This window comes from Oryx dammah, unplaced genomic scaffold, assembly GCF_014754425.2.
Source record: "Oryx dammah isolate SB20612 unplaced genomic scaffold, SCBI_Odam_1.1 HiC_scaffold_18, whole genome shotgun sequence".
Classification (NCBI taxonomy): Eukaryota; Metazoa; Chordata; class Mammalia; order Artiodactyla; family Bovidae; genus Oryx; species Oryx dammah.
Genome location: NW_024070202.1, coordinates 43,741,491 through 43,767,129, shown reverse-complemented (window position 1 = coordinate 43,767,129; position 25,639 = coordinate 43,741,491). Strand labels below are relative to the sequence as shown.

General features: G+C 44.0%; 1 protein-coding gene and 1 long non-coding RNA gene across 4 annotated transcripts in view; one reads left to right on the top strand and one right to left on the bottom strand.

The window, feature by feature from the left end:
- LOC120878130 lies at positions 1 to 11,394 on the top strand. 3 transcript variants are annotated; one of them, XR_005724470.1, is made up of 4 exons: positions 1 to 805; positions 1,533 to 1,690; positions 4,089 to 5,678; positions 7,220 to 11,394. It is a non-coding gene; the product is annotated as an uncharacterized LOC120878130 (long non-coding RNA). The 3 variants fall into 3 exon arrangements; XR_005724469.1 differs by having other exon boundaries at positions 1 to 1,690; positions 4,089 to 4,301; positions 5,482 to 5,678; XR_005724468.1 differs by having other exon boundaries at positions 1 to 1,690.
- Positions 5,411 to 25,639, bottom strand: part of MAGI2 (membrane associated guanylate kinase, WW and PDZ domain containing 2) — a 1,493,747-nt gene continuing 1,473,518 nt past the window's right edge. Inside the window, exon 22 of the mRNA XM_040260742.1 lies at positions 5,411 to 6,350. Within this exon, the coding sequence (XP_040116676.1) occupies positions 5,701 to 6,350 (650 nt within the window). The 3' untranslated portion in view covers positions 5,411 to 5,700. The remainder of the gene's footprint in view (positions 6,351 to 25,639) is intronic.

Here is a 25,639-nt window from a genome sequence, read left to right as displayed (position 1 = left end):
CTTTTCCAGTGAGTCGGCTCTTTGCATCAGATGGCCAAAATATTGGAGTTTCAGTCACTTTTGTTAAGGGAATAGTTATTCTGCAGTGACCTATGATCCTGTCTGACCAAGGGTTTTAAAACTTTTTGATAATTTTTTTTTAACAAAAATCAAATTCCAATGAAGTTCTTTTGACCCCTAGCTAATTTGGGGATGCTTCAAAGGGCCCCTGGAAAACTTCAGAGAGAGATAGTAAACTAATTAGGTTCATTTGGTATGTTAAATTTCATGGGAAGTATTGTCAAATGAGTAATAAATCTTCTTAGGTTATGTTATAAGGGGAAATGTTATTAACATAGATATTCCAGAAGTTGCATGGAATTCTTAAAATCTGATACTTCTGGTAAAATTGTCAGTCATAATTCTAGTTAATAAAGTGTTATTTGTTATAGCAGTAGCCAAATTTCTTTGTCAATTGCATTGTAGTCAGATTTTAAAAGTGCCATATGTCTTTTGACTATTGGCATTTATGGTTTTATTCTGATGCTTTTACAGAAATGCTTCCTCTTCAAAAAGATTTATGGGAAGAACATTAGGACAAGTATAGGTTTCTGACTTTCAGACAATAATGCTGAACTGGGTAAGAAATTAAGGAATTCTAAAAGGAAACCTAATGGCTTCATGAAACTGTTAACAATAGGAGTGAATGAACTGATGACTCTGGCTGTAATTTTTATGGTTTCTATCTGAAAAGTAACTGGTTTTAATCTGTGCTTTCCAGATACAAGGAAACCCTCCTCCTCAACCTGATTATGACTTGCGTTTGGTAAATTATGCTTTTGTAAACTGAATTGAAACATTTATCTCACCTATCTGATCTCTCCAGAGATTGGAAGTGCTTAGGTTCCAAGTAGCTTTGTCTGATATATTAGGAAGGACATCTAACAGATACAGGAGTCTCAAGGAAAGGAATTCACCCAAGTCTGTGAGACAGTCTGTGAAAGCCCTTGGGTATGACTTTGCTATTTCTGAGAGGCCCTTTACAGGTTTAGTCAGGGACTCCTTATAAAAGAAGTTCCCTCAAAGCTATTTTTTAAAAAGCCTATGCAAGCAACTATATTTATATAAATCATCAGGCCAAGTTTATTGAGATCAGACTGACTTTGGAAACAAATTAGTCTTAATTTGGCTGAATTTGGTAGAAATGAGAGTAATTGTAGAAAAAGAGTTTTTCAGTGAGTACTAAATTCTAGTTGTGTTGAGGTCTGCATTTACTAAGACTCACTCCTCAGATGGTTCCTTGCTTTTATATTGTTTAATTGAATAATTAATAGGACACCCGAAGTTTGTTTCTGAAGCTTATCTTAACAGTCTGTCTTTAGAGGAAGATCAAGTATCCCACAACCTGCAAGCAATATTGTGCGTACTGGAAATGGCATCTTTTAAAGGACCACCTCCCACACAGGTGGAAAGATCCTTATCAGGTACTCTGCACTAGCTCATGCACTGCAAAATTGAAAGAAATTGACTCTTGGATTAATATTTCCACTTAGAAAGGGCTCCTACACTGGACTGGTCTACAGAAAGGACTGCTGATCTCAAATTCACCTTAAAACAACACTCAAACAGAGGAGAGACTACACTCAGACCAGGATGAGAAAAAGACAACATCAGAAGTAAGACAGCTGACTGAAGATGCTGGACCTGACCCGTAAGATCATTTATTGTGTTTTCTTGACTTCTCGGACCTTTGTACACTCGAATCAGATGTTTTTCTATCATGGGCATGATCCTATGATGGTTTTAAAATTGAATCCAGTTATTGGGTTTGTGACCAATTACCTGTGTCTAGTATTTCTGTGTTACCTTGGATTTCTCCTCTCCTTTTGGTCGGCTCTTAGGAAATTTATTCTAAAAGAAAGAAATTATAGTTCTGTTTCAGACACTATTGTTAGGTGATATCCCTTCACCTGGCCAATTAACAATACCTGCTCTGACTCTGGCCATAAATAGACATTTTCAAGTTCAGTCAGAGCAACAGACGAAAAAATTTTAGCCAAAGAATATAGCTTCCCACAATTTTGAGACTAATTTATGTGGTTAACACTAGGCTATATCCATTTACGTTTAAAGACTCCCTTTCTGCCTGCAATGCGGGAGACCTGGGTTAGATCCCTGGGTCAGGAAGATCCCCTGAAGAAGGAAATGGCAACCCACTCCAGTACTCTTGCCTGGAGAATCCCATGGACAGCGGAGCCTGGTGGGCTACAGTCCATGGGGTCACAAAGAGTCGGACACGGCTGAGCGACTTCACTTTCACTTTATGCTGGGTACAATTAAATCATACTGTGGATAGCCAGAGCTTCCCAGGTGGCGACAGTGGTAAACAGTCCTGAAGGAGGAAATCGCAACCCACTCCAGTATCCTTGACGGGATAATGCTGGCAGGCTACATACAGGCCATGGGGCCACAGAAAAAGATGCAACTGAGCACACACACACGCACAAGGAGAGCCAGCCTAGTAACACCAGGAAGTTGGGCTGGGTGCCTTACAGACAGTGCCAGGATTGGGAAACAGACTAAGACAGCCTGGGGATGTACTGGGCTGCTCCTTACCAATACTGGTAGCTATATTATTTGTATATTGCCTGTTTTACAAAATTGTTTCTTGCGTTATCAAATGTGTGACTGAACCTCTGAAAAAATGATGATTGGAAGCATTTGACCAGATATATAGTTCTCCTCTAAATATATATATAAATATATATGAGACAAATGATTTTAATAGTATGACTCTAGATATGGGAAGAAGCAATAAGAGGGAGTTTTCTTTCCTGGACCATACTAGACTAGTAAGACTGGTATTGTCCAGAGACTTTTGACTGCTGTTAGGAAGGCCCAGTCCAGTAACAGCACACCGAGGGGCCTAACAATGAAAGCCTCACCTGACCTAGGGATCCCTAGCACCATGGGCCAAAATAGTCACACAGTGCCTCCCAGTCCACACATTTATGACCATGAGGGAACCCTGCCAACTAAAAATGGGCACATGCCATCTGCCTCTACACAGATGAGGTCACTCGCCACTGTAGTCACCGACCTTCAACACCTCCTGAATGGAGGTCAGGGTAGAGATCAGGAATGGGACACTCTGTGCTCTGGCAGAACAGGCCTTTGGATAGTCAGATGTTCTCTGGAGATTTTACGAGCTCAGTGCTTGCATCTCCTCATACCTAGAAAAGCACTAAAATCAGTAAAGGTGACATCTGCTCCTCATGATTAGCAGCAAGCCTCCACCAGAACGTGTGCTTGACTGCACATCCCACCCTTCACTAAAATCATACGTGATACTGACCTCTCCCCACCTCTCTGGGCAGTTTCTCTGAAATGCTGTCTTCTGGGCTATATATAGTCCTCATTTTGTCCCAATTAAGACTTAACTCACAACTCTCATGCTGTGAATTTTGTTTTGTTTTTGTTTTTTTTTTCAGTTGACAACACACAGCCTATATAGTTGGAAAAAGAAAATATTTTTGGATATATATTTTATTTGACAGTGTTTTAGAATATCATACAGTAAACAAGATTTCTGTAAAAGTTAATTTATCCATAGTGGTGCGTTTCATAAAAATAGTTGCTCACTTACAGTCTTTCTGTGACTATTAATACATGTAATTATATTTATAGAGATACAGCTGTACAGGGTAAATTCACAGCTAACACTACACAGAAATATTACTTGGAATGGGGTTTAGATGATGTGCTGTCTTCACAGGTTATGGATTACAGCCGCATAAAGCAATTACTGCACAAGTAGTAGCTGTGAACTGTGCAAATTAGAGTTTATGCAAGCGTAATCTCAATTTTTTTTATCCTTTTGTAACACATGGAAAATAAAGGTCAGAGGATACAGTACCTGGACGTGCAGCTACACTACAGAAGCATTGTCCAAAACCAGATTCAATAACTTAATGGCAAAATAGACTGGATTTCTAGTCCAGGGGAGAAAGACTAATTGAGATTAAACCAAAAGTACTGTAAACTGCTACATGTGTTTGTGCTTTAGTTTATGATGACTAAGTTTCATTTTTTGGAAATTGCTTTTACAGGCTGCAAGACTCTTCACTTGAGGCTTTCAACTACATTGTCCTCTTGTCAAACAACTAAACTATACCTCTGCCTGGTGGGAATTAAACAGCTGGTGCTCAGGATACTGCACTTACAAAGAAGAGGAAAGAGGCAACCCAAGGAAACTGTTTACATGTGCCCTCTTGTGATGGACCTGATCTCCCTCTTTGACTTTCTGACTTCAAGTAGGGGAGGTAAGGCTTATTTGCATTTGAACTCCTGTGGGGGGCAGAGTATGGGAAGCCTCATTATTTCAGGTCACATAAAAGAGAAACTGCCCTCTGAAACATTTGCCTTTTAGTTTGTGTAGCTACAAATAAGAATGCATGGATAATTAACTGAAGGTAAAACTTTAAAAAGAAAGATTAAAAATTAAAATGGCAGAGCAGAAAGGCAAGCATTGAAATTTTACTAGGTTATCAACCATGGGCAAGGAAAATAAACATCTAGACAAAAAAGCAAACCAAATAGAAATAAAAGGAGAAAAAATAAGAAAGGTAAGCAGAAGGGAATGCTAAAAAGATCCGTGTTCTTTAATGAAAATAAATGGGCTATAATAATGATTTTTTTAATATTAGAGATTCATTGTAATCTGAGAAATATAGGAGGAATACTTTGCTCTGTCAAGGTGAAAATGTAATGGAAAGAGGAATCTTAAAAAGACAACAAATGAGTGAAATATAACACTGCTGTCAAAGAAACTCCTATCTCTGAGCCTGAGACGAGAGGAAAGCCTTCTCATAAAGGAACTGCAGCAATGCCAATCTCAATTTAACAAATTATGGTCCTTCAATTATAAACTTTGTATTGTAGATGAAAACTGATTAAGATCTATGAGCTAAACTGCAGAATTCTGACTTATGGCAAACTGTTCCCTAGAATACAATTTTTAAAACCTTTTTTTCTACCACTGAAAATGTACAGAACGTGATTACAGAAATGGCAGTACAAATGGCATCACACCAGTGAATTCACTAGGTTTCTAACTCACCCTGCAAGTGTGCAGGGAACACTGCTTCTAAGACTGGTGATGGGTGCCACAAGTGAGCCGTGGAAACAGGTCATGGGCGAACAGTTCTGAATGTTTCAAAGAAACCTTTTAACCCCTGTCTAGATATGTCAAGAACAATTTATTTACAACTCTTCAGATCAATTAAAAGATATAATCTTGTCTCAGTTTCAGCTTGCTCCGTGCAGGTTGATTTTTAAGGCGATATTCCAGTTTGTGATTGCTCTTAACTTGTCCAGTTTCTTGAAACAAAGTTTGGATGACAGCCAAATCCTTCATGCAGTGGGGGAAATTTTTTTCTTTTTTTACTAAAGCTACACTGCATTCTCTGTGATGTTCTTCATGTTATTTTGGTTCTTCCGTAGCTGCCAAAGCCCCCACTGTGTAACAGGGGGCTTTAGGATCAGTTAGGTCTGCACTGTGGACACCGTCCGGACCATGCTTATTGGACACGTGGGGCTTCACGTCGGTGCTCCCAAGCCTTGGTGCCTCGTGGATTTATGCATGTGACAGTGGAAATAAATTAAAACGCCAAGAGACGGAACCTAAGAACGGCCTGCAGGTATTGAGGCGGGGCGGCGGGCTCATCTCCCCGGGGCTGAGGCGCCGGGTTTGAGGATGCCCGGCAGCTTGTCGGAGCCTGGCACCTTCCACGGCCCGGGCGCCACGGCAGCCTTGCGCGCAGGGGCACCCCCGGGGGGCCGCGCGCCCTGCCTGGACCCTGCCCGCGCCCCCGCCCGGCCCTCGACCTCCCGTGCGCCCCCGCCGCGGCCCGGGCCCACGAACGCAGGTGCCGCACCGGGGCCTCCGTGCCGGCCGAGCTCGGAGCCCGCCGTGGCCTGCAGCCCCTCCTTGTTGCCGGCCCGCGCCGCTTCGGCCACTGCGGGCCCAGGCGCCCTGGTCTCCGAGGAGGGCCTGCCGGCCTCAGGCTGCCCCTGGCCGCCAGGCGCCTCCTCGAGCCCGGGTTGCACAGCCCTCTGCGGGCTGGCCGAGTGCTCGCTCTGCTCCCCAAGGCGCTGCTTCTTCTGGCTGCCGGCTGAAAGCTCCTTTGGTTTCCTAACGTCGTGTTCCCTTTTGATATCCCAAGTTGGGTCTGGGCTTGTCTGGTGGGAAGGGTCGGAGGGGGGTGCTGGATGTGATGGAGAGAATGGAGAGAGGACGTCCTCCAGGGAGACGCCTACTTCCGGCAGACCTGGGGAGGCGGCAGCGGGAGCACTCCAGGAGCCGGGTTCGTCTGTGGGGCAGGAAGCGCAGGCATTAGGGCCCGGCCGCACACGCTTTCCACGTCCCGCCGCCTCCCTCCACGTTGGGAATGAGAGCAGGTGGCCGGGAACCCCCTGCTCTCGACACCCGAAGCCACTGCCACCCCCACCCACACTGCCAAGAGGGCAGCTGACCCCCGCCCCCACCCTCCCCACCCCCCGCTCTCTCTGTTCCCATCCTCTACCTCACCCCTTCCCCTCCTTGCTGGTTCAGGAAGGCTGTTACAAAAGCCCTGGCCTAATCCACCCCTTTGTCCTGGCCCCTTCTAACTTCCTGGGGTGTCATCAGGTCTGACAGTCAGTCCTGTGTGGATATCTGACTTGGCAGAACGTAAATCACCTAGGGCAGCCGTGAAAAATACAGATTCTTCGATGGTCCCGGAGCTTCCAGTAGGATAGGGCCACGGAAGTCCTCTGCATTTTTAACAGGCATCCAGGTAATTCAGAAAATGATTGGAGAACCAGCTTTTGAGAAATACTGGCCTGCATTCTCTGGAAGAAGTTGGGGGAGTGACCTCAGTAGTTCAGTGTCACTCAAGACATATTTCTTAGTGACCACCAGACAGAGAATTTGGATAAAGACACCTAAAAAGGTTCATTTTTCTGGGGACAGGGGTGTGCAGTGGGACCAGGCTGGTGTGGAAGGAGGGACCCTTCTATGTGGCTCTGCCTTAAAGTGTTAGAAAGTTTGCAGAAACTTTGACTTCCTGGATGGATACCCTCCAACTTTCCTTTGGCATTACATTGTCAACCTGAGTTCCAAGATTCAAACAGGTAATATAAAGTTGTCTACTAGATGTTCAAACTTTATTGTTAAAACACAAATTATTTTATTCTGCAGGAACCTGAGATTGGTTGGAGACAAGAAGGTAGACACCTTGAGCTCCCCTCCTTTCGTGAACATGCTGGTCACAACTAACTGCTGAACAGCCACTGATAAAAGACAGGAATCTACCAGAACAGGATATTCTGCATCCAGAGACATAAGAAGAAACCACAAGATAGCGGTAGGAGGGGCACACTCACGATATAATCAAATCCCTTACCACCCGGGTGGGACACCCACAAACTGGAGAATAATTACATTGCAAAAGTCCTCCCACAACCTAGAAGAAATAGGCATATTCTTAGAAAAGTACAGTCTCCCACGACTGAACCAGGAAGAAGTGAAAAAAAAAAATAAGAACAGCCCAATGACAAGTATTAAAATTGAATCTGTGATTTAAAAATTCCCAAGAAACAAAAGTCCAGGACCAGATGGTTTCATAGGCAAAATCTACCAAACATGTAGAGAAGAGTTAATTAACATCTATCCTGAAACTATTTCAGAGGAAGGGAAACTTCTAAACTCATTCTGTGAGGCCACCATCACCCTGAATTGAAAGATTCGACACTGTCCGAGTGGACTGTACTGCCTAAGGCAGGCTGCAGGTTCAGTGCAGTTCCTGTCGGACTTGCGTTGCTCACGTGGCTCGTACCATTACCCAGTCTTCTCTTTACTGCTTCCCTTCCCTGCATCTGGTCTCCACGCAGCAGCCACAGCAATGTCTCTGAGACATAAATTTGATCATGCCATTCCTTTGCTTAAAACTTTTGGTGGATTCTCACTGTTCTTAGGCTAAAATCATTAACAAAGCCCACAAAAGCTTGCCTCATTGGGCCCCTGCCAGCCTCTCCAGCTTCACCTCCATTCATCCCCTTTTCCTCATTCACACTGGTCTTTGGGCAGTTACTCAAACACACAAGCTCATTCTGTATTCTGGGACCGTACATCATTGCTGGCTCCTCTGTACCCCACAGTGATTCACATGGTGGGTTCTTTTTCATTCTTTAGGACTCCTAAATATTACCCAAGAGAACCCCAACCCACAGTAGGTACTCTGGTCTCCTTGAGAGCTTCTTGTCTTTTTATTTCTTTGTAGTGCTTATAATTTGGAATTAATACTTGGCTGCCCCTTTGATTATCATAAGTCTCAATTAGTAGATTGTAAGTTTCATGAGGGCAGTGACCACACTGGTCTTGTGTATCAGAGTGGACTTAAGACTTTCCAAGGGGAGAATGGTGGTGAAATGATGATGTCTGTTTGAAATTTGAGAGGAAAGAAGGAAGTCTGCGGAAAGAGCAGAAGGAGGACACCAGTGACAGGAAATCCACGGGGAAGAGTCCTCAGCTTTCCCTGGTGGCTCCTCAGATGCAGAGGGCAGAGAGGGTCCTGATCCAAGTCCATCTGATACAACAGATGTTCTTTCCCTCTGTAATCGTCGCAGTTATAATGATGATAATGCCTTCGCTTAAAGGAACATCATCCTTATGGAAGCATGAATCAGCATGCCAGTGAATGTTCAGATTAGGCCACAGGTAAGACAGAACCAAAATGTCTTACGCGCCCTTGAGGGAGAAGCAGACCCCTTTCCTAAGTTAGATCAACTTTATTCCCCTTGCTGTTATCAGCTCTAGCCAGTTTGGATCTCTCCTAGAAAACAAACCAGTGGATACACATTACATATTGCTAGTATATGGTGTACACACATCACACACAAACACACACCATTATCTCTGGGTTAAAAGATGTATGACCTCTTAAATTATCTTGTAGGAACCTGGCAATACTGAAAAAATAAAATGCTCTTTCACTTCATATGTCCAAGCTTTAAAAAAAAAAACTTATCTACTGTGCTTCAACCACTCTTTTTATTTTATTGAATATCACTAGAGTGACAACCAGAAAGGTGATCTGCTAGGAATAAACTACTTATTGTAGTAAATATCTGTATTATTGGTTTTCCCAGGTGGCTCTTATTGGCAGCAAAAGTCAAGGAAGAGTTGGTTTTTTTCTGTGCTGAAGGTAAGGGAGACCCTTGGAAGGAAGGAAGGAAGGAAGCCAGGGATTGTTGCAGGGAAAGACGATCTGTCTCCTGCTCTACCCCTTACCTGACAGCCTCCAGGCTTCCAGCATGGGCTGACTGTTCCCCCAAACCCTGAAAAAGAGTTCCTGCACTTGTCTCCTCCTCTCAGTGAGGTCTGGGGCCCGAAGCCTAATGGCTGCCTTTTGGATTAGGGTATCTAGGAAAGTAACTACTATCACCACCGTTGGAATGACTAATACTGACAATAGCTAACACGGATTGAAGTGCTTCCTAGGTACCACAAATTATTCTGAACTCTTAAGATGTATTTACTCACCTGTAAACTTGCACATTTACAGATGGGGAAACCAAGCACAAAAAGTTTACCTTGTTCAAGACTACAGAGCAGAAGGTAATAGGGCAGGGTTGTTGAATGACTTTCTGAATGGGGTGAAGTTCTACAAGCTCAGCTGGAATACTGTCACTAGACTCCTTTGCTATCAACTCTTTTGATTGGGGCTCATCTCTTCTAGGGCAGCTTGACAGGAACTCCCATCTAAAGCACTGTCAGAGGCAGATCTATTATTAATCCGAATAGTCTCTGAAATGCTATTTGTGTTTGAATTTTGGACACACAGGAACAGTTACCAGAGCTGGGGTGTTGTATTGATCTGTGGAAATGCTGGGCGTATTATTAGCTGGAATCAGAACAGTGAGATTAGATGTCTTAAGGTTGGGGATGATAATATATGTTTTAAAAATATCCCTCACGTTGTCACACCTTGAACCTGAATTGAATTGAAAATCTCATCTACAGTGGAAAAAGTCTCTTCAAGTGGTGTTGGAAAAGTTGGCTAGCTGCATGTAAATCAATGAAGTTAGAACATACCCTCACACCATACACAGAAATAAACTCAAAATGGCTTTTAAAGACAAATATAAGACATAACATCGTAAAACTCCTAGAAGAGAACATAGGCAAAACATTCTCTGACATAAACTGTGCCAGTGTTTTCTTTGTCAGTCTCCCAAGGCAATAGAAAAGGAAACAAATGGGACCTAATCAAACTGAGAAGCTTATAAAAGATGTTCTTTATCGCTAATTATATTAGAGAAATGCAAATCAAAACTACAGTGAGGTACCACCTCACAGTGGTCAGAATGGCCATGATAAAAACTGCAAATAAGTGCTGGAGAGGATGTGGAGAAAAGGAAGCTCTCCTACAGGGTTGTTGAGAATGTAAGTTGGCATAGACGCTGTGGAAAACAGTATAATGGTTTTCCAGAAACCGCTAAGAAAACTAAAAATAGAATTAACTACCTTATGATCCAGCAATCTCACAACCTGAATGTCCATCCACAGATGATTGGATAAAGATCTGGTGCAGATACACACTGGAATACTACACACCAAAAAATAATGCCATTTGCAGTAACCTAGATGCAACTAGAGATTATTATACTAAGTGGAGTAAGTTAGAGAAAGACAGACACCATGTGAGATCACTTCCACTTGGAATCTAAAATACGACACAGACGAGGCTATCTGCAGACCAGACACGGACAGAGAGAGCAGACTGGCTGCCAGAGGGGGAGCGGGGGCTGCTGGGTCAGCAGACACAAGCACTCATGTACGGAGTAGGTGAACGAGGTGCTACTATGCAGCACAGAGACATTCAGTGATAAGCCACAACCAGAAGGCATATAGAAGAAGAGTGTGCCCGTGCCCACTCTACTGTCGAACAGAAATTACCACAACACTGTAAGTCAACTATACTTCAATAAAATAGTAAAAGGATAAATATGTAATATAAAAAATATTCAAACTAGATATTGGAAACATCTTTTACATAAATACGCTGAAATGAATAAAATTTCTGCAAAGAGATTTCTGGATTTGGTTAAGCGTTATTTCTTATAAATTGGGTTAGAGAATACTGATATGATTATACAGGAATATATTTTCTTCTAATTTAGAATATTGCAGGAAAATATAAATGATTAGATCAGAAGACAGTACTGTGAAGTCATATTGGTATTCAGAAGAAAGCTTGTTAAGACGTGTTCCAGCCATAATGCCTCATTTGGAGTTGTTCTACCATCATGAAGATGCTTGTTTTTTTAACAAAATATAAATAAAAATGTGCATTTAAAAAAATTTCAGAAAAAAGTATTTGATGCTGCTCTTTCTGAAGCAGTGTTTCCAGTCTGGAGGCACGGTTAATAGCCTTCAAATACGTATTTGTTTCACCTTTATCATCAGAGAGTATAAACTAGGTGTTAATAGTCACAGTTTTTAAAGTTATTAATGTTTATATTTGTTTATTGATGTTTCACATCTATACTCTTTTGCAAGCATTATCAAAGGTGCAGCACTAGTAAAGCCATGGCAAAGTTTACTTCCATGGTCAAGGGCAAATCTCAGTGCAAGGTGGGGCTATTAACAGTGGATCTACTGTTTACTGCGTTCTAAGTACATACCAGGTACTGTGCCATGTCACAATATTCTCTTTTAATCCTCACACCAGCTCTTAAGAAATGGTGCTGTCATCCCCATTTCACAGATGAGAAAACTGAGGCTTAGCTAAGCAGTTTGCCAGGACCACTCAGCTAGTGAGAATCAAGATGACTGACTACATAAAATTCCAGAGTCCAAGCCCCAAGTGTTACTATATTTTAGTGCTTCCAGTACTTTTGTGCTTCCTAACTTTTTCCACACCAGGAAACACATGGAAGAAGAGCTTATTTAGACGCTGCACTGGAGTAAACTGAAGAAGGCAGTCAAGGTCTACAGATAACAGCCAAGCGTGTCCCGAGAGCTAAAGAGAGCCCATATCCTGGTATAACCTATCAGAGGGGTATCATGGAGAACAGATTTTGAAATTCAGCTTTTTTTTTTTTTAAACAAGGTACATCTTGATAATCCAGATTGGACCAGTCTTAATTAGTAAACTATCTACAAGACAGAAGAGAAACATGTCGGTTTATTTATTCCAAGTATGTTTTAGAAAGCAATGCATTCTTCTGAATTAAAATCTTAAAAGTGCAATATGTAAAACAGATAAAAGCTGGACAGCTTTGGTTGGCTGAGTGGAGCCACAGTCTCTCCCATTCACTCCCAAGCCCACCTGCAGTGGCTCCTCTCTGGCCATTTCTCAGGAACATGGAAGCTCTAATGGAATAGTCTGAAAACCACTGCCCATTTGGGGTGGGAAGGGGAAACAGTCAAGGAAGATTTGTGCAATAGGCTTTTTTCTAAGTGGTAGTAGCCAGGAGTTAGGCTTCAGAGATAGGCGATAACTCACAGAAGAGAAGCAGGTGGATATGTCTAGCACACCTGGGAAGGACAGACTTCACCTTCCAGAATTCTGCCTGGGCTGGCTGCTGACCTAGAGCCTCAGTGCTCTGCGAAGTAGGAAGTGACCCCATTTGTCTTAAAGTCAGTCAGTCAGCATCTTGTGGAGAGAAGAGTATCCAGAGTAGGCAGGCTTTGAGCCCTCCTAGCCCAAACACGTGTGGCTCAGTTGGTAAAAAGAATCCACCTGCAATGTGAGAGACCTGGGTTGAATCCCTGGAGATCCCCTGGAGGAGGGCATGGCAACCCACTCCAGTATTCTTGCCTGGACAATACCCATGGACAGAGGAGCCTGGCGCAGGCTACAGTCCATAGGGTCTCAGAGTCAGACATGACTGAATGACTAAGCATAGCACATTAAGATTCCAAAAAACAAAGTTATCATATCATCCACAGTTCCACACCTGGGAATGTACTGAAGAAAACAATAAGGTAAAAGTTCATGCCTCCCAACGTCATTGCAACACCTTCAATAGCAAAGACCTGGAAGCCACCAAACTGTCTTTTAGCAGATGAGTGAATAAGGATGTCGTACACATATACAATGAATATTGCTCAGTCATAAAGTAACGCCGCTGGGGACAACACAGCTGGATTTGGAGATGATCGTACTGTGGGTAACAGGTCACACAGAGAAACATAGCATATGTTACCAGGTTGAGGTGGAAACAAAATGGATAGGAAAACACAAATTAACAAAAATACACATAAGAAACTTTTGGTTACTAAAGAAAGGTGCAAGAGAGGGATAAATTAGCACCTTGGGATTAGCATATCTGTAGAGGTACTCAACAAGGACCTACTGTCCAGCACAGGGTATTCACTCAACAATCTGGAATAAGCTATCTGGGAAAAGTGGCCGAAAATGAGTACCCATAGCCCTATGTATAACTGAATCAAGCTGCTTGACAAGGAAAACAAACCCAAGTTTATCAGCTGTATTTCAGTAGAAATAAAAATGTAAACAGGAATGATGCCTAGTATATCCTCACACCTGGGTGAACAGAGCTGGTGGGACATCCCTGGACCCTGCACAGCTAGGGTCCCAAGGCTGGACTTACCTAAGGCTGAGGGAGCGAGCAGGATGGGGCAGGAAAGGAACACTTAGACCTGCACTGCCTGGTCCCTCTGCATGGGCTCACAGGCCAGACCCAGGCGGGGCATCTGACAGCAAAGCCAGGTCTAGTGCACCCAAAGGTGATGGGCCCTGTGGGTTGCAAGACTGAGGGGTCTCTGGCTCTCCACGTCTCCTGGTGCCCTCCAGCCTCCTTCCTGAGAGTCACGCTGCCTACAGACAGCAGTTCCCTCATCACAGTGCTTTTGTAGGTGCTGGGATTTGTTCCTGGGTGAAGGCTATGGGGGTGAAAATGGTGAGACAGAAGCCCTGGATATGTGTTCTGGCACACTGAACTCATTTACAACCGCGGACTTTCCCTGCCTGAGTAACCGGAGGTGGGGAGGAGGAAATCCTGCCGCTCAGCGGTCATGTCCTAGAACTACAGCTATATCTCCAGTGTTGGCACTGGGGCTGCCCGTACTATGGAACCAGGTCAGACAGACAAAAATAGACACTATGTGATATTAGTTTGAAGTGTAATCTAAAGATGGATAGAAATACCCCAACTGACAACAGAGAAACATGCTCAGAGACTTAGAAAAGAAATTTATGGTTACCAAAGAGGAAATCTGCAGAAGAGAAGTAAATTAGCACTTTGGGATTAATATGTAATATTTCTTGGGCTTCCCTGGTGGCTCAGATGATAAAGAGTCTGCCTGCAGTGTGAGAGACCCGGGTTCGATCCCTAGGTCAGGAAGATCCCTTGGAGAAGGAAATGGCAACCCACTCCAGTATTCTTGCCTGGAAAATCCCATGGACAGGGGAGCCTGGCAGGCTACAGTCCATGGAGGTCACAAAGAATTGAACATGACTGAGCAACTTCCCTTTCTTTTCTGATATTTCTAAAATAGTCAACAAGGCCCTACTGTCCAACACAGGGAACTCTACTCAACACTCTGGAAGAAGCTATCTGGGAGCAGAGTCCAAAAACAAGTAGATGTACTCCTATCTGTAACTGAATCGATGCCAAAACAAATGCAACTTTGTAAATCAACTGTACTGCACTAGAAACTGAAAATTAAATGATATCAGTAAAAGGAATAATGGCTACTATAGTCACCTCTTGCCTGTGTAGTCAGGGCTGGGGGTACTATCCCTAGAGCCTGAACTAGATTGAGTTGAAAAGCTCAACTGAGGGGGATGGAAAGGATCTGCCAGGAAAGGAAGCCCCTTGGGCCCATGGTGCTTGGTCCCTCCATGTGGGACCACAGTCCCCAGATCACATCGGGCCCTTCAACAGCAAAGCCAAGCATAGTGCACTCAAAGGATGATGGACCCTCAGGTTGCCAGGACTTTGAGGAGTCACCTGGTCTCCATGTCCCCTGGTGCTGAGGTTCCCACCTCCAGTCTCCTTCCTTACAGTCACCCCATGTATAGAGAATAGCACACTCAACACAGCACTTTTGCAGGGGTTGGGATTTTTCCCACATTGAAGGGCAAGGGGTGGAAGTGATGAGACCAGCCCTGGGTCTGTGTTCTGGCACATTCTGCCCTCCTTTACAGCCTAAGAGCAGGACTGTCCCTAGTCATCCCCTCACCCTGGTTACCAAAGGTGGAGAGGATGGACTCCTGCCACCTTGTGGCTCTTTCATAAACTACAACTTAAAATCAGTGCTTTGGGGAATCACACTCATAAGGTTATTAGGTTCATTAAAAAAAAAGGGGGGGAACCTCAAGAATTGTCATACTTGAAAAATATTTTTTTTAAAGGCCAACTTTCAAGACACTCATTTCAGGAGAAAAGTCATTTCAACTTTACTCATTTTTTTTTTTAATGTAAACAACTTGGAAAGATGGTCAACATCCCTCATTATCAGAGAAATGTAAATCAAAATTAAAATGAAGTACATCCTTGCACCAATTAGGGCAGTCATCATCAAAAAGTCTACAGCAGTAAATGCTGGGAAAGGTGTGGAGAAATGAACTCTCCAGCACCGTGGGTGGTAATGTAACCTGGTAAGAGCCACTAGGAAGGACACTATGGAGGTTCCTTAAAAAATGAAGTAGATGCTACCACATGATCTGCAATCTCACCTCTGGACAGATAACTGACAAAACCCTAAGGGAAAAGAAGCGTGCACCATAACATCACTTCAACACTACTTTCAATAGACACGACCTGTCCATCAGCAGACAAAGGCATAAGGAAGATGTGGTGCATGTATACAAGGGAATATTGGGCAGCCGTAAAACAGAATAAATTAATGCTCCTTTCAGTAACATAGGTGGACTTGGAGATGATCAGATTATGGGTAGCAGGTTACACAGAGAAAAACAGCATACATATCATGCTGGGGTACAATCTAAAAATGGACAGAAACACATGAATTGACCAAACAGAAATGTACTCAGAGGCTTAGAAAAGAAACCTATGGTTAGGAGAGGGAAAATACTGGGCAGGGATGAATCAGCATGTGCAATTATTACATGAAAACTGGCATCTGTAGAGATAATCAACAAGGACCTGTTCTGTACAGGGAACACTAGTCAACACACTGGAAAAAACTATCTGGTAAGGGGGGCAAAAACCAGTAGATGTATTTGTATGTATAAGTGAATGCATGTGCTTGAAAAGCAACATTATCATCTCTGTTCCAATAGAAATAAAAATGATACAAAACTATAAAAAGGAATGATGTCTACTATATTCCCCTCAGGCTGGGGTGTTCGGTACTGGTGGGACATCCCTGGAGCCTGAGCAGCTAGGGTCCTAAGGCTGGACTGTCCTAAGGCTGAGGGAGCGAGCAGGATGGGGCAGGAAAGGAACGCTTAGACCTGCACTGCCTGGTCCCTCTGCATGGGACCACAGGCCCCAGATCCAGGCGGGGCATCCGACCTCAAAGTTAAGTCTAGGGCACTCAAAGGATGATGGACCCTGTGGGTTGCAAGACTTTGAGGAGTCACCTGGTCTCTGTGTCTCCTGATGCCGCGGTTCCCACTCCAGTCTCCTTCCTTAGAATCACCCCACATAGAGATGAAAGCTCCCTCACCACCGCACTTTTGTAGAGGTTGGGATTTGTTCCTGGATGAAGGGTAAGGGGATGGAAGTGGGGAGACGGAAGTCCTGGGTATGTGTTCTGGCACGTTCAGCTCTCATTTACAACCACAGACTTTCCCTCATTTCCCCCTTGCCTGAGTAACCAGAGCTGGGGGAAAAGAAATCCTGCTGCCTCCTGGCCATTTATGATTACCACAGCTATAAAATCAGTGCTATGAAATCTTCCCTCAAGAAATGTGCTGTGGTAAGTAATCAAAAGAAAATTAAAAACACAGCCACTTTCAAGAAGCTCTTTTCAAGAGAGAAGCTATTTCAATTTTCCTTAAAAATCCTTAAAAAAAAAAAAAAACCAGACACGGAAAGGTGCTCAACATTGCTCAGTATCAGAGAAATATAAAACAAAACTAAAACGAGGTACCGCCTTGTACCAGCATGAGTGACCATCGTAGAAAAGCTTACAAGCAGTAAATCGCATGCAAAAAAGGAATACTCCTATGCTGTGGGTGGCAGGAGCTATTAAGAAGGATACCATGGATGTTCCTTAAAAAACAAAATGATAGCTACCACATAATCCACAATTCCACTCCAGGCTGTATATATGACAAAAGTCCTAAGGCTAAAGACACGTGTACCCCAACATAATTGCAAAACTACTTTCAATAGTCATGACATGGAAGCCACCAGACTGTCCATCAGCAAACGAACGCATAAAGACAACGTGGTACACATACATTAATACAAGGGAATACAGTTCAGACAAGAAAAGGGATGCAGTAATGTCACCGCCTATAACATAAGTGGACCTGGAGATGATCATACTATGGGACACAGGTTAGACAGAGAAAGACAAAAAGCTTATGATATTACATTGAGGTGCAATCTCAAGTTGGGTAGAAATATATGAATTTCCAAAACAGAAAAACCCTCAGAGACAGAAAAAACTTAAGGTTACTAGAGGGGAAAGGTACGGGAGAAGAACAAATTAACACGTGGGATTAATATATGAACACTGATTTCTGTAATACTCAACAAGGTCCTCCTGTCCAGCAGAGGGGACTCTACTCAACGCTCTGGAAGAAGCTATCTGGGAGGGTCTGAAAATGAGTAGATGAATGCTTTTGTATAACTAAGTCAAGCTGTGTGACACCTAAAACAACATTATCAATCAACCATACTCAAATAGATACTGAGTATTAAATGAAAATGGTAAAAGCAACGATGCCTATTATATTCACCTCTTGCCTGGGTGTTCAGGGCTGGTGGATGTCCCTGGAGCCTGAGCCGGGTAGGGTTCTAGGTTGGACTGTCTGAAGGCTGAGGGAGCTGGGGAGGATGTGCCAGGAAAGGAGCTCTGACCCTGGTGCCTGGTCCCTCTCATGAGACCACTGTCTCATGATCCACATGGGCTGTGGCACAACTAAGCCAAGCCCAGCGCACCCGAAGGATGATGGACCCTGTGAGTTGTGAGACTTGGAGGAGTCGCCCCGTCTCCATGTCTCCGAGTGCTGGCGTTTCCACCTCCAGCCTCCTTCCTTAGAGTGACCCCACCCAGAGACCACAGCATCCTCATCACAGCACTTCTGTAGAGGCTGGGGTTTGTTCCTGGGTGAAGGGTGAGGGGGTGGAAGCGGTGAGGCAGAAGCCCTGGGTGTGGGTTCTGCCACATTCTGCTCTCACTTACAACCCACAGCAGGACTTTCCCTCATCTTACCAGAGTAGTAAGCACAGGTCGGGGAAAAGAAATCCTGCCACCACGTGGTCGTTTCCCAGAACTACAACTTTAAAACCAGTCTTCCGGCCACGCCTTCACAAGGCCTGTGTGGTTATTAATGAAAACAGCCCTCAAGATATGTGCTTTGTAGGTAATGCAAAGAAATTCAAAAAATTTAAGAAGTCCATTTCCAAAGAGAAGCCATTCAATGTTACTCAATAATGCTTTTGCTTTTATAAAAGGACAGGGAAAGATGTTCAACATCACTCATTACCAGAGAAATGAAAATCACAACTACAAGGATTTACCAGAAGCCATCATTCATTAACTTCCAACTAAAATAAGTAAATTTATATTAAAAATGGACAATTAAAACGGATTAATGTCTAGCATATATAAAGAACTCCTACAAGTCAATAAGAGAAAAGGCAAAAGCCCAGTGTGCTTAGTCGTGTGTTCTTTTGGTGGAAAAAAACCCCAAAAGTCTACAAGCACTGATTTTGGGGACAGCATGGTGGAAAAGACCTCTACTATGCTCTGGGTGGGAATGTAACCTGATAAGAGCCATTGCAAACGACAGATGGAGGTTCCTTTAAAAACGAAACGAGAGCTGCCACGTGATCTGTAATCCCACTTGGGTGTATACCTGATGAAATCTCTAAGGTGAAAGACACATGAGCCTCAACGCCACTGAAACACTACTTTCAATAGCCAAGACGTGGAAGCCAGCAAACTGTCCATTAGTAGATGAGTGTATGAAGGTGTGGCACATATATACAAAGGAATATTGCCTACCATAAAAAAAGGAATAAAGTAGTGTCACTTGGAACAACACAGGTGGATTTGGAGATGATCATACTATGGGAAGCACGTCAGATAGAGAAAGACAGATATGAAATCAGGTTGAGGTGGAAACTAAAACGGACAGAAAAGCATGAACTGAAAAAACAAATACCCAGACATAAAAAAGTAAACTTTTGGTTCGCAAGGCCCTTCAGGCAAACAATAGCCTGCCCTGAAGAAATGTGCTGTGGTAGGTAATCAAAAGAATATTCAAAACAAGGCCATAATTTAAGAAGCCCATTTCAAGAGAGGCCATTTCAATTTTACTCAAATTGTGACTTAAAAACATTGTACTTTTTCTTTTTTCCTGTAAAGGACATAGAAAGATGCTTCATATCACTTATTATCATAAAAATGTAAATCAAAACTATAATAAGCTAAAACCTAGCACTAGTCTGAGGGGCCATCATCAAAATGTCTACAAGCAGTAAGTGTTGTAGAGGACCTAGAAAAAAAAAAGCATTCTCCTAAGCTGTGGGTGAGGATGGTACCTGGTAAGGGTCACTACAGAGAACATTGTGGAGGTTCCTTAGAAATGAAATTACAGTGCCCAAAGGATCAGCAATCCAACTCTTGGGAATATACTTGAGGAAAACCCAAAGGTAAAAGACACACGCACCCAAACGTCATCGCAGTAATACTTTCAGTCGCCAAGAAGCCAGCAAACTGTCCATCAGCAGCTGATGCCTAAAGACGATGCGGTGCCTGCACGCAAGGGAACATCGCTAAGCCGTAAAAAAGAAACAAACGATGCCGCTTGTAACAACTGAGGTGGACCTGGAGACGATCACACTGTGGGACGTCCTTAGATAAAGACAAACAGCACATATATCATGTTCAGGTGGAATCAAAACATGGAGAGATACACCCTAATTGAAAACAGGCACATCCTCAGAGACTTAGAAAGCTATATTTACCAAAGAGGAAAGGTGGGAAAGAGGGAAAAATTAATACATGGGATTAATATATGAACACTGATAAGTTTAATAGATAATCAACAAGCACCTTCTGTCCTGCACAGGGACCTCCACTCAACACTCCGCAAGACGCTATGTGGGAAACGAAGCCGAAAATGGGTAGACGTAGCCCTGCGTGTAACTGAATTGAGCTGCTTGACACCAAAACCAAACACAACACTGTTTATCAACTGTGTTCCAACAGAAATAAAAAGTGAACTGAAAATTAAATAGGAAGGATACCTACTACATTTCCCTCACGCCTGAGTGGCCGCAGCTGGGGCACACACCTCTGGCTCAGCTGGGTTGGGTCTTGAGGCTGGACTGTCCTAAGGCTGAGGGAGCGGGCATGATGTGCCAGGAAAGGACCTGCCTTAGACTCATAGCGCCTGGTCCCTCTGCATGGGACCACAGTCCCCATATCCAGGCAGGTTATCTGGCATCAAAGCCAGGCCTAGTGCACCCAAAGGATGATGGAGCCTCTGGGTTGCAGGTCCTTTGAGGAGTCACCTGGTCTCCGCGTCTCCTGGGGCTGGGGTTCCCACCTCCAGCCTCACTCCTTACTGTTATCCTGCCTGTAGATGACAGCCCTCTCACCGCAGCACATTTGCAGGGGTTTGGATTTACGGTAAGGGGGTAGAAATGGTGAGACAGAAGCCCTGGGTGCAGGTCTTGGCACATATTGCTTTCATCTATAACCCAAGACTTTCCCTCATCTCCCCCTTGCCAGAGCAGCCACAGGTGGGGAGGAAGAAATCCCGCCGCCTCGTTGTCATTCCCGATAACTACAGCTGTAAAATCAGTGCTTAGGGGAATTGCATTCACAAGGCTGCTGATGAAAACTCCCCTCAAGAAACGTGCTGAGGTAGGGAATGGAAAGAAATTTCAAAACACAGCCAACTTTCAAGAAACCCGTTTCAAGAGAGAAGCCATTTCAATTCTTCTCAAAAATATTTTGTTTTGTTTTTTAATGTAAAAAGGCCATGGAAATGCTCAACATTGCTCATTATCAGAGAAATGTAAATCAAAACTATAAGGAACCACCTTGCACCAGTCCAAGGGGCCATCAGAGAAAAGTCTACAAGCAGTAAATGTTGGGGAGGGTGTGGAGAAAAAGAACTGTCCTGTGCTCTGGGTGGGAGTGTAACCTGGTAACAGCCACTACGAAGGATACTATGGAGGTTGCTTAGAAAACGAAATGAGAGCTACCACATGACCCACAAGTCTACTCCTGGGCATATACCTGAGGAAAATCCTAAGTCAAAAGACACATGTACCCCAATGGCACTGCACCAGTACCTTCAATAGTCAAGACCTGAAAGCCACCACACTGTCTACCAGCAAAGGAATGGATAAAGACAGAGTAGTACATGTATCCAGGGGAATATTGCTCAGACAAGAAAAAGAATGGAGTAATGTCACTTCCTACACATAAATGGATCTGGAGATGAGCGTACTATGGGGAGCAGGTTAAAGACAGAGAGCACAGGATACCACTTTGGGGTGGAATCCACAAATGTATAGAAATACACAAATTTACAAAACAGAAACACACTCAGACTCGGAAACTTAAGCTGACCAGAGGGGAAGGGTGCCGGAGAGGGGTAAATTAGCACATGAGATAAATATATGAACACTGGTACTGTAATAGATAATCAACAAGGACCTCCTGTCCAGCACAGGGAACTCGATTCAACACTCTGGAAGAAACTATCTGGGAAAAGAGGCCAAAAGTGAGCAGATGCATCCATATGGAAAACTGAATTGAGCTGCTTGGCACCAAAAACAAACACAATGTTATTAATCAAGTGTATTCTAATAAATACAAAAACGAAATGAAAATATAAACCGGAAGGACGCCTGCTATATTCCCCTCATGCCTGGGTGATCTGGGCTGGTGGGACCTCCATGGAGCCGGAGTGGGTTAGCATTCTAAGACCGGACTGTCTTAAAGTTGAAGGAACAGGCACAATGTGCCAGGAAAGGAACACCCTTGGACCCGTGGAGTCTGGTCCCTTTGCATGGGACCACAGTCTGAAGATCCAGGTGGGCCATCTGACAACTGCACCCAAAGGATGACGGACCCTCTGGTGTGAAGGCTTTGAGGAGTCCCCTGCTCTCCATGTCTCCTGGTGCTGGGGCTCCTCCCCCTAACCTTTTTGACAGCACTCTCATCACAGGGTTTTTGTAGGGACTGGGATATTTTTAGGGGGGGGGGGCGGAGTGTAAGAGAGTGGAAGTGGTGAGACAGAAGTCACGGGTGTGTGTTTTCTGGCACATTCGGCTCTCATTTACAACCCAGGAGTAGGCCTTTCCCTCATCTGCCCCTTGCCCCTCCCTGTAACCAGTTGCGGGGAAAGTGAAATTCTGCCACCTGGTGGCCATTTCCTATAACTGCCACTTTAAAACCAGTGTTCAGGGGAACGGCATTCACAAGGCCTGCTGGTTCTTAATGAAAACTGCCCTCAAGAAATGTGCTGTGGTAGGTAATTGAAAAAAAAAATCAAAAGACAGTCAACTTTCAGGAAACCCATTTCAAGAGAGAAGCCATTTCAATTTTTCTCAAAAAAAAAATTTTTTTTTTACCCCCTGTGTAAAGGACATGGATATTTCTCCCGGCAATCTTGATTCCAGCTTGTGTTTCTTCCAGTCCAGCGTTTCTCATGATGTACTCTGCATATAAGTTAAATAAGCAGGGTGACAATATACAGCCTTGACGTACTCCTTTTCCTATTTGGAACCAGTCTGTTGTTCCATGTTCAGTTCTAACTGTTGCTTCCTGACCTGCATACAGATTTCTCAAGAGGCAGGTTAGGTGGTCTGGTACATCATGAGAAATGCTGGACTAGAAGAAGCACAAGCAGGAATCAAGATTGCCGGGAGAAATATCAATAACCTCAGATATGCAGATGACACCACCCTTATGGCAGAAAGTAAAGAGGAACTAAAAAGCCTCTTGATGAAAGTGAAAGAGGAAAGCAAAAAAGTTGGCTTAAAGCTCAACATTCAGAAAACGAAGATCATGGCATCCGGTCCCATCACTCCATGGGAAATAGATGGGGAAACAGTGGAAACAGTGACAGACTTTATTTTGGGGGGCTCCAGAATCACTGCAGATGGTGAGTGCAGCCATGAAATTAAAAGACGCTTACTCCTTGGAAGAAAAGTTATGACCAACCTAGATAGTATATTCAAAAGCAGAGACATTACTTTGCCAACTAAGGTCCATCTAGTCAAGGCTATGGTTTTTCCTGTGGTCATGTATGGATGTGAGAGTTGGACTGTGAAGAAGGCTGAGCGCCAAAGAACTGATGCTTTTGAACTGTGGTGTTGGAGAAGACTCTTGAGAGTCCCTTGGACTGCAAGGAGATCCAACCAGTCCATTCTGAAGGAGATCAGCCCTGGGATTTCTTTGGAAGGACTGATGCTAAAGCTGAAACTGCAGTACTTTGGCCACCTCATGCGAAGAGTTGACTCATTGGAAAAGACTCTGATGCTGGGAAGGATTGGGGGCAGGAGGAGAAGGGGACGACTGAGGATGAGATGGCTGGATGGCATCACGGACTCGATGAACGTGTGTGTGTGTGAACTCTGGGAGTTGGTGATGGACAGGGAGTCCTGGCGTACTGCGATTCATGGGGTCGCAAAGAGTCGGACACAACTGAGCGACTGAACTGAACTGAAAGGACATGGAAAGATGCTCGGCATCGCTCATGAATGGAGACATGTAAATGAGAACTACAATAAGGCACCACCCTGCATCAATCCAAGCAGCCATCACAGAAAAGTCTACAAGCAGTAAATGTTGGGGAGGGTGTGGAGAAAGAACTCTCCTGTGCTCTAGCTGGAGAGTAACCTGGTAAGAGCCTCTATGAAGGACATCATGGAGTGGAGGTTCCTTTAAAACTGAGATGAGAGCTGCCACAGGATCCTCAATCCCATCACTGGGCAAACACCTATAGGCAAAAACCCTAAGGCAGAAGACAGATGAACCCCAAGGTCACTGCAACACTACTTTCATTAACCAAGAGCTGGAAGCCACCAGAGTTTCTATCAGCAGTTGAAATCATAAAGAATATGTTGCACTTAAATACAGGGAATGTGGCTCAGCCATAAAAAAGAATATAGCCCCATGTGCAACCATACGGGCGGACACAGAGATTACCATCCTACTGGAAGGACGCCAGGTAAAGACAAATCACATATGATTCTACCACTTTGAGGTAGAATCTAAAAATGTAAAGAAACACATGATTTTACAAAACAGAAACATACTGACAGTCTTAGAAAAGAAACTTATGGTTGTCAAAGGGGAAAAGTGGGGAAGAAGGATAAATCAGCACACTGCGACTAACACATGAACACAGATACCTCTAAAATAGGTAACTAAGAAGGGCTTCCCTGGTGGCTCAGACGGTAAAGCGTCTGTCTACAATGCGGGAGACCTGGGTTCGATCCCTGGGTCGGGAAGATCCGCTGGAGAAGGAAATGGCAATCCACTCCAGTGCTATTGCCTGGAAAATCCCATGGACAGAGGAGCCTGATAGGTTACAGTCCATGGGGTCGCAAAGAGTAGGACATGACTGAGCGACTTCACTTTCTGTCCCTGGTGGCTCAGCTGGTGAAAATTCCGCCTGCAATGTGGGGGACCTGGGTTCGATCCCTGGGTTGGGAAGATCCCCTGGAGAAGGACATGGCAACCCACTCCAGTATTCTTGCTTTGAGAATCCCATGAACAGAGGGTGCTAGTGGGCTACAGTCCATGGGATTGCAAACATTTGGGCATGACTGAGCAACTAAGCATAGTATAAGAAGGAACTATTGTTCAGCACAGGGAACTCCACTGAACACCCTGGAAGATGCTCTCTAGGAAAAGAATCTAAAAAAGAGTAGATGTACCCCTATGTATAATCAAATAAATCTGGTTCATGTCCAAAAGAAATGCAACATTGTTATTCAACTGTACTCCACTATTAACTAAAAAAGAAATGAAAATATATGAACAGGAAGAATGCCTACAATATTCCCCTTACACATGGGTGTTTGGTGTTGGTGGTACATCCCTGGAGCCTGGGCTGGCTAGGGTCCTAAGGCTGAGGGAGCTGGGAAGGATGTGCCAGGAAAGGAACCCTCTTGGACCCAAAGTGCCTGGTTCTTCTGCACGGGACCATGGTCCTCAGGACCATCCGACAACTAAGCCAAGGTCAGTGCACCCAAAGGATGATGGATCCTCTGGGTTGTAGGTCCTTTGAGGCGTCACCTGTTTCCATGTGTCCTAGTGCTGGGGTTTGCACCTCCAGTCTCCTTCTTTCGAGTTGCCCGAGCTTTGGACCACAGCACCCTCAGTAGTGTGCTTTTGCATGGGTTGCGATTTTTCTGGGTGTGAAGGGTAATGCTGCTGCTGCTGCTGCTAAATTGCTTCAGTTGTATCCTA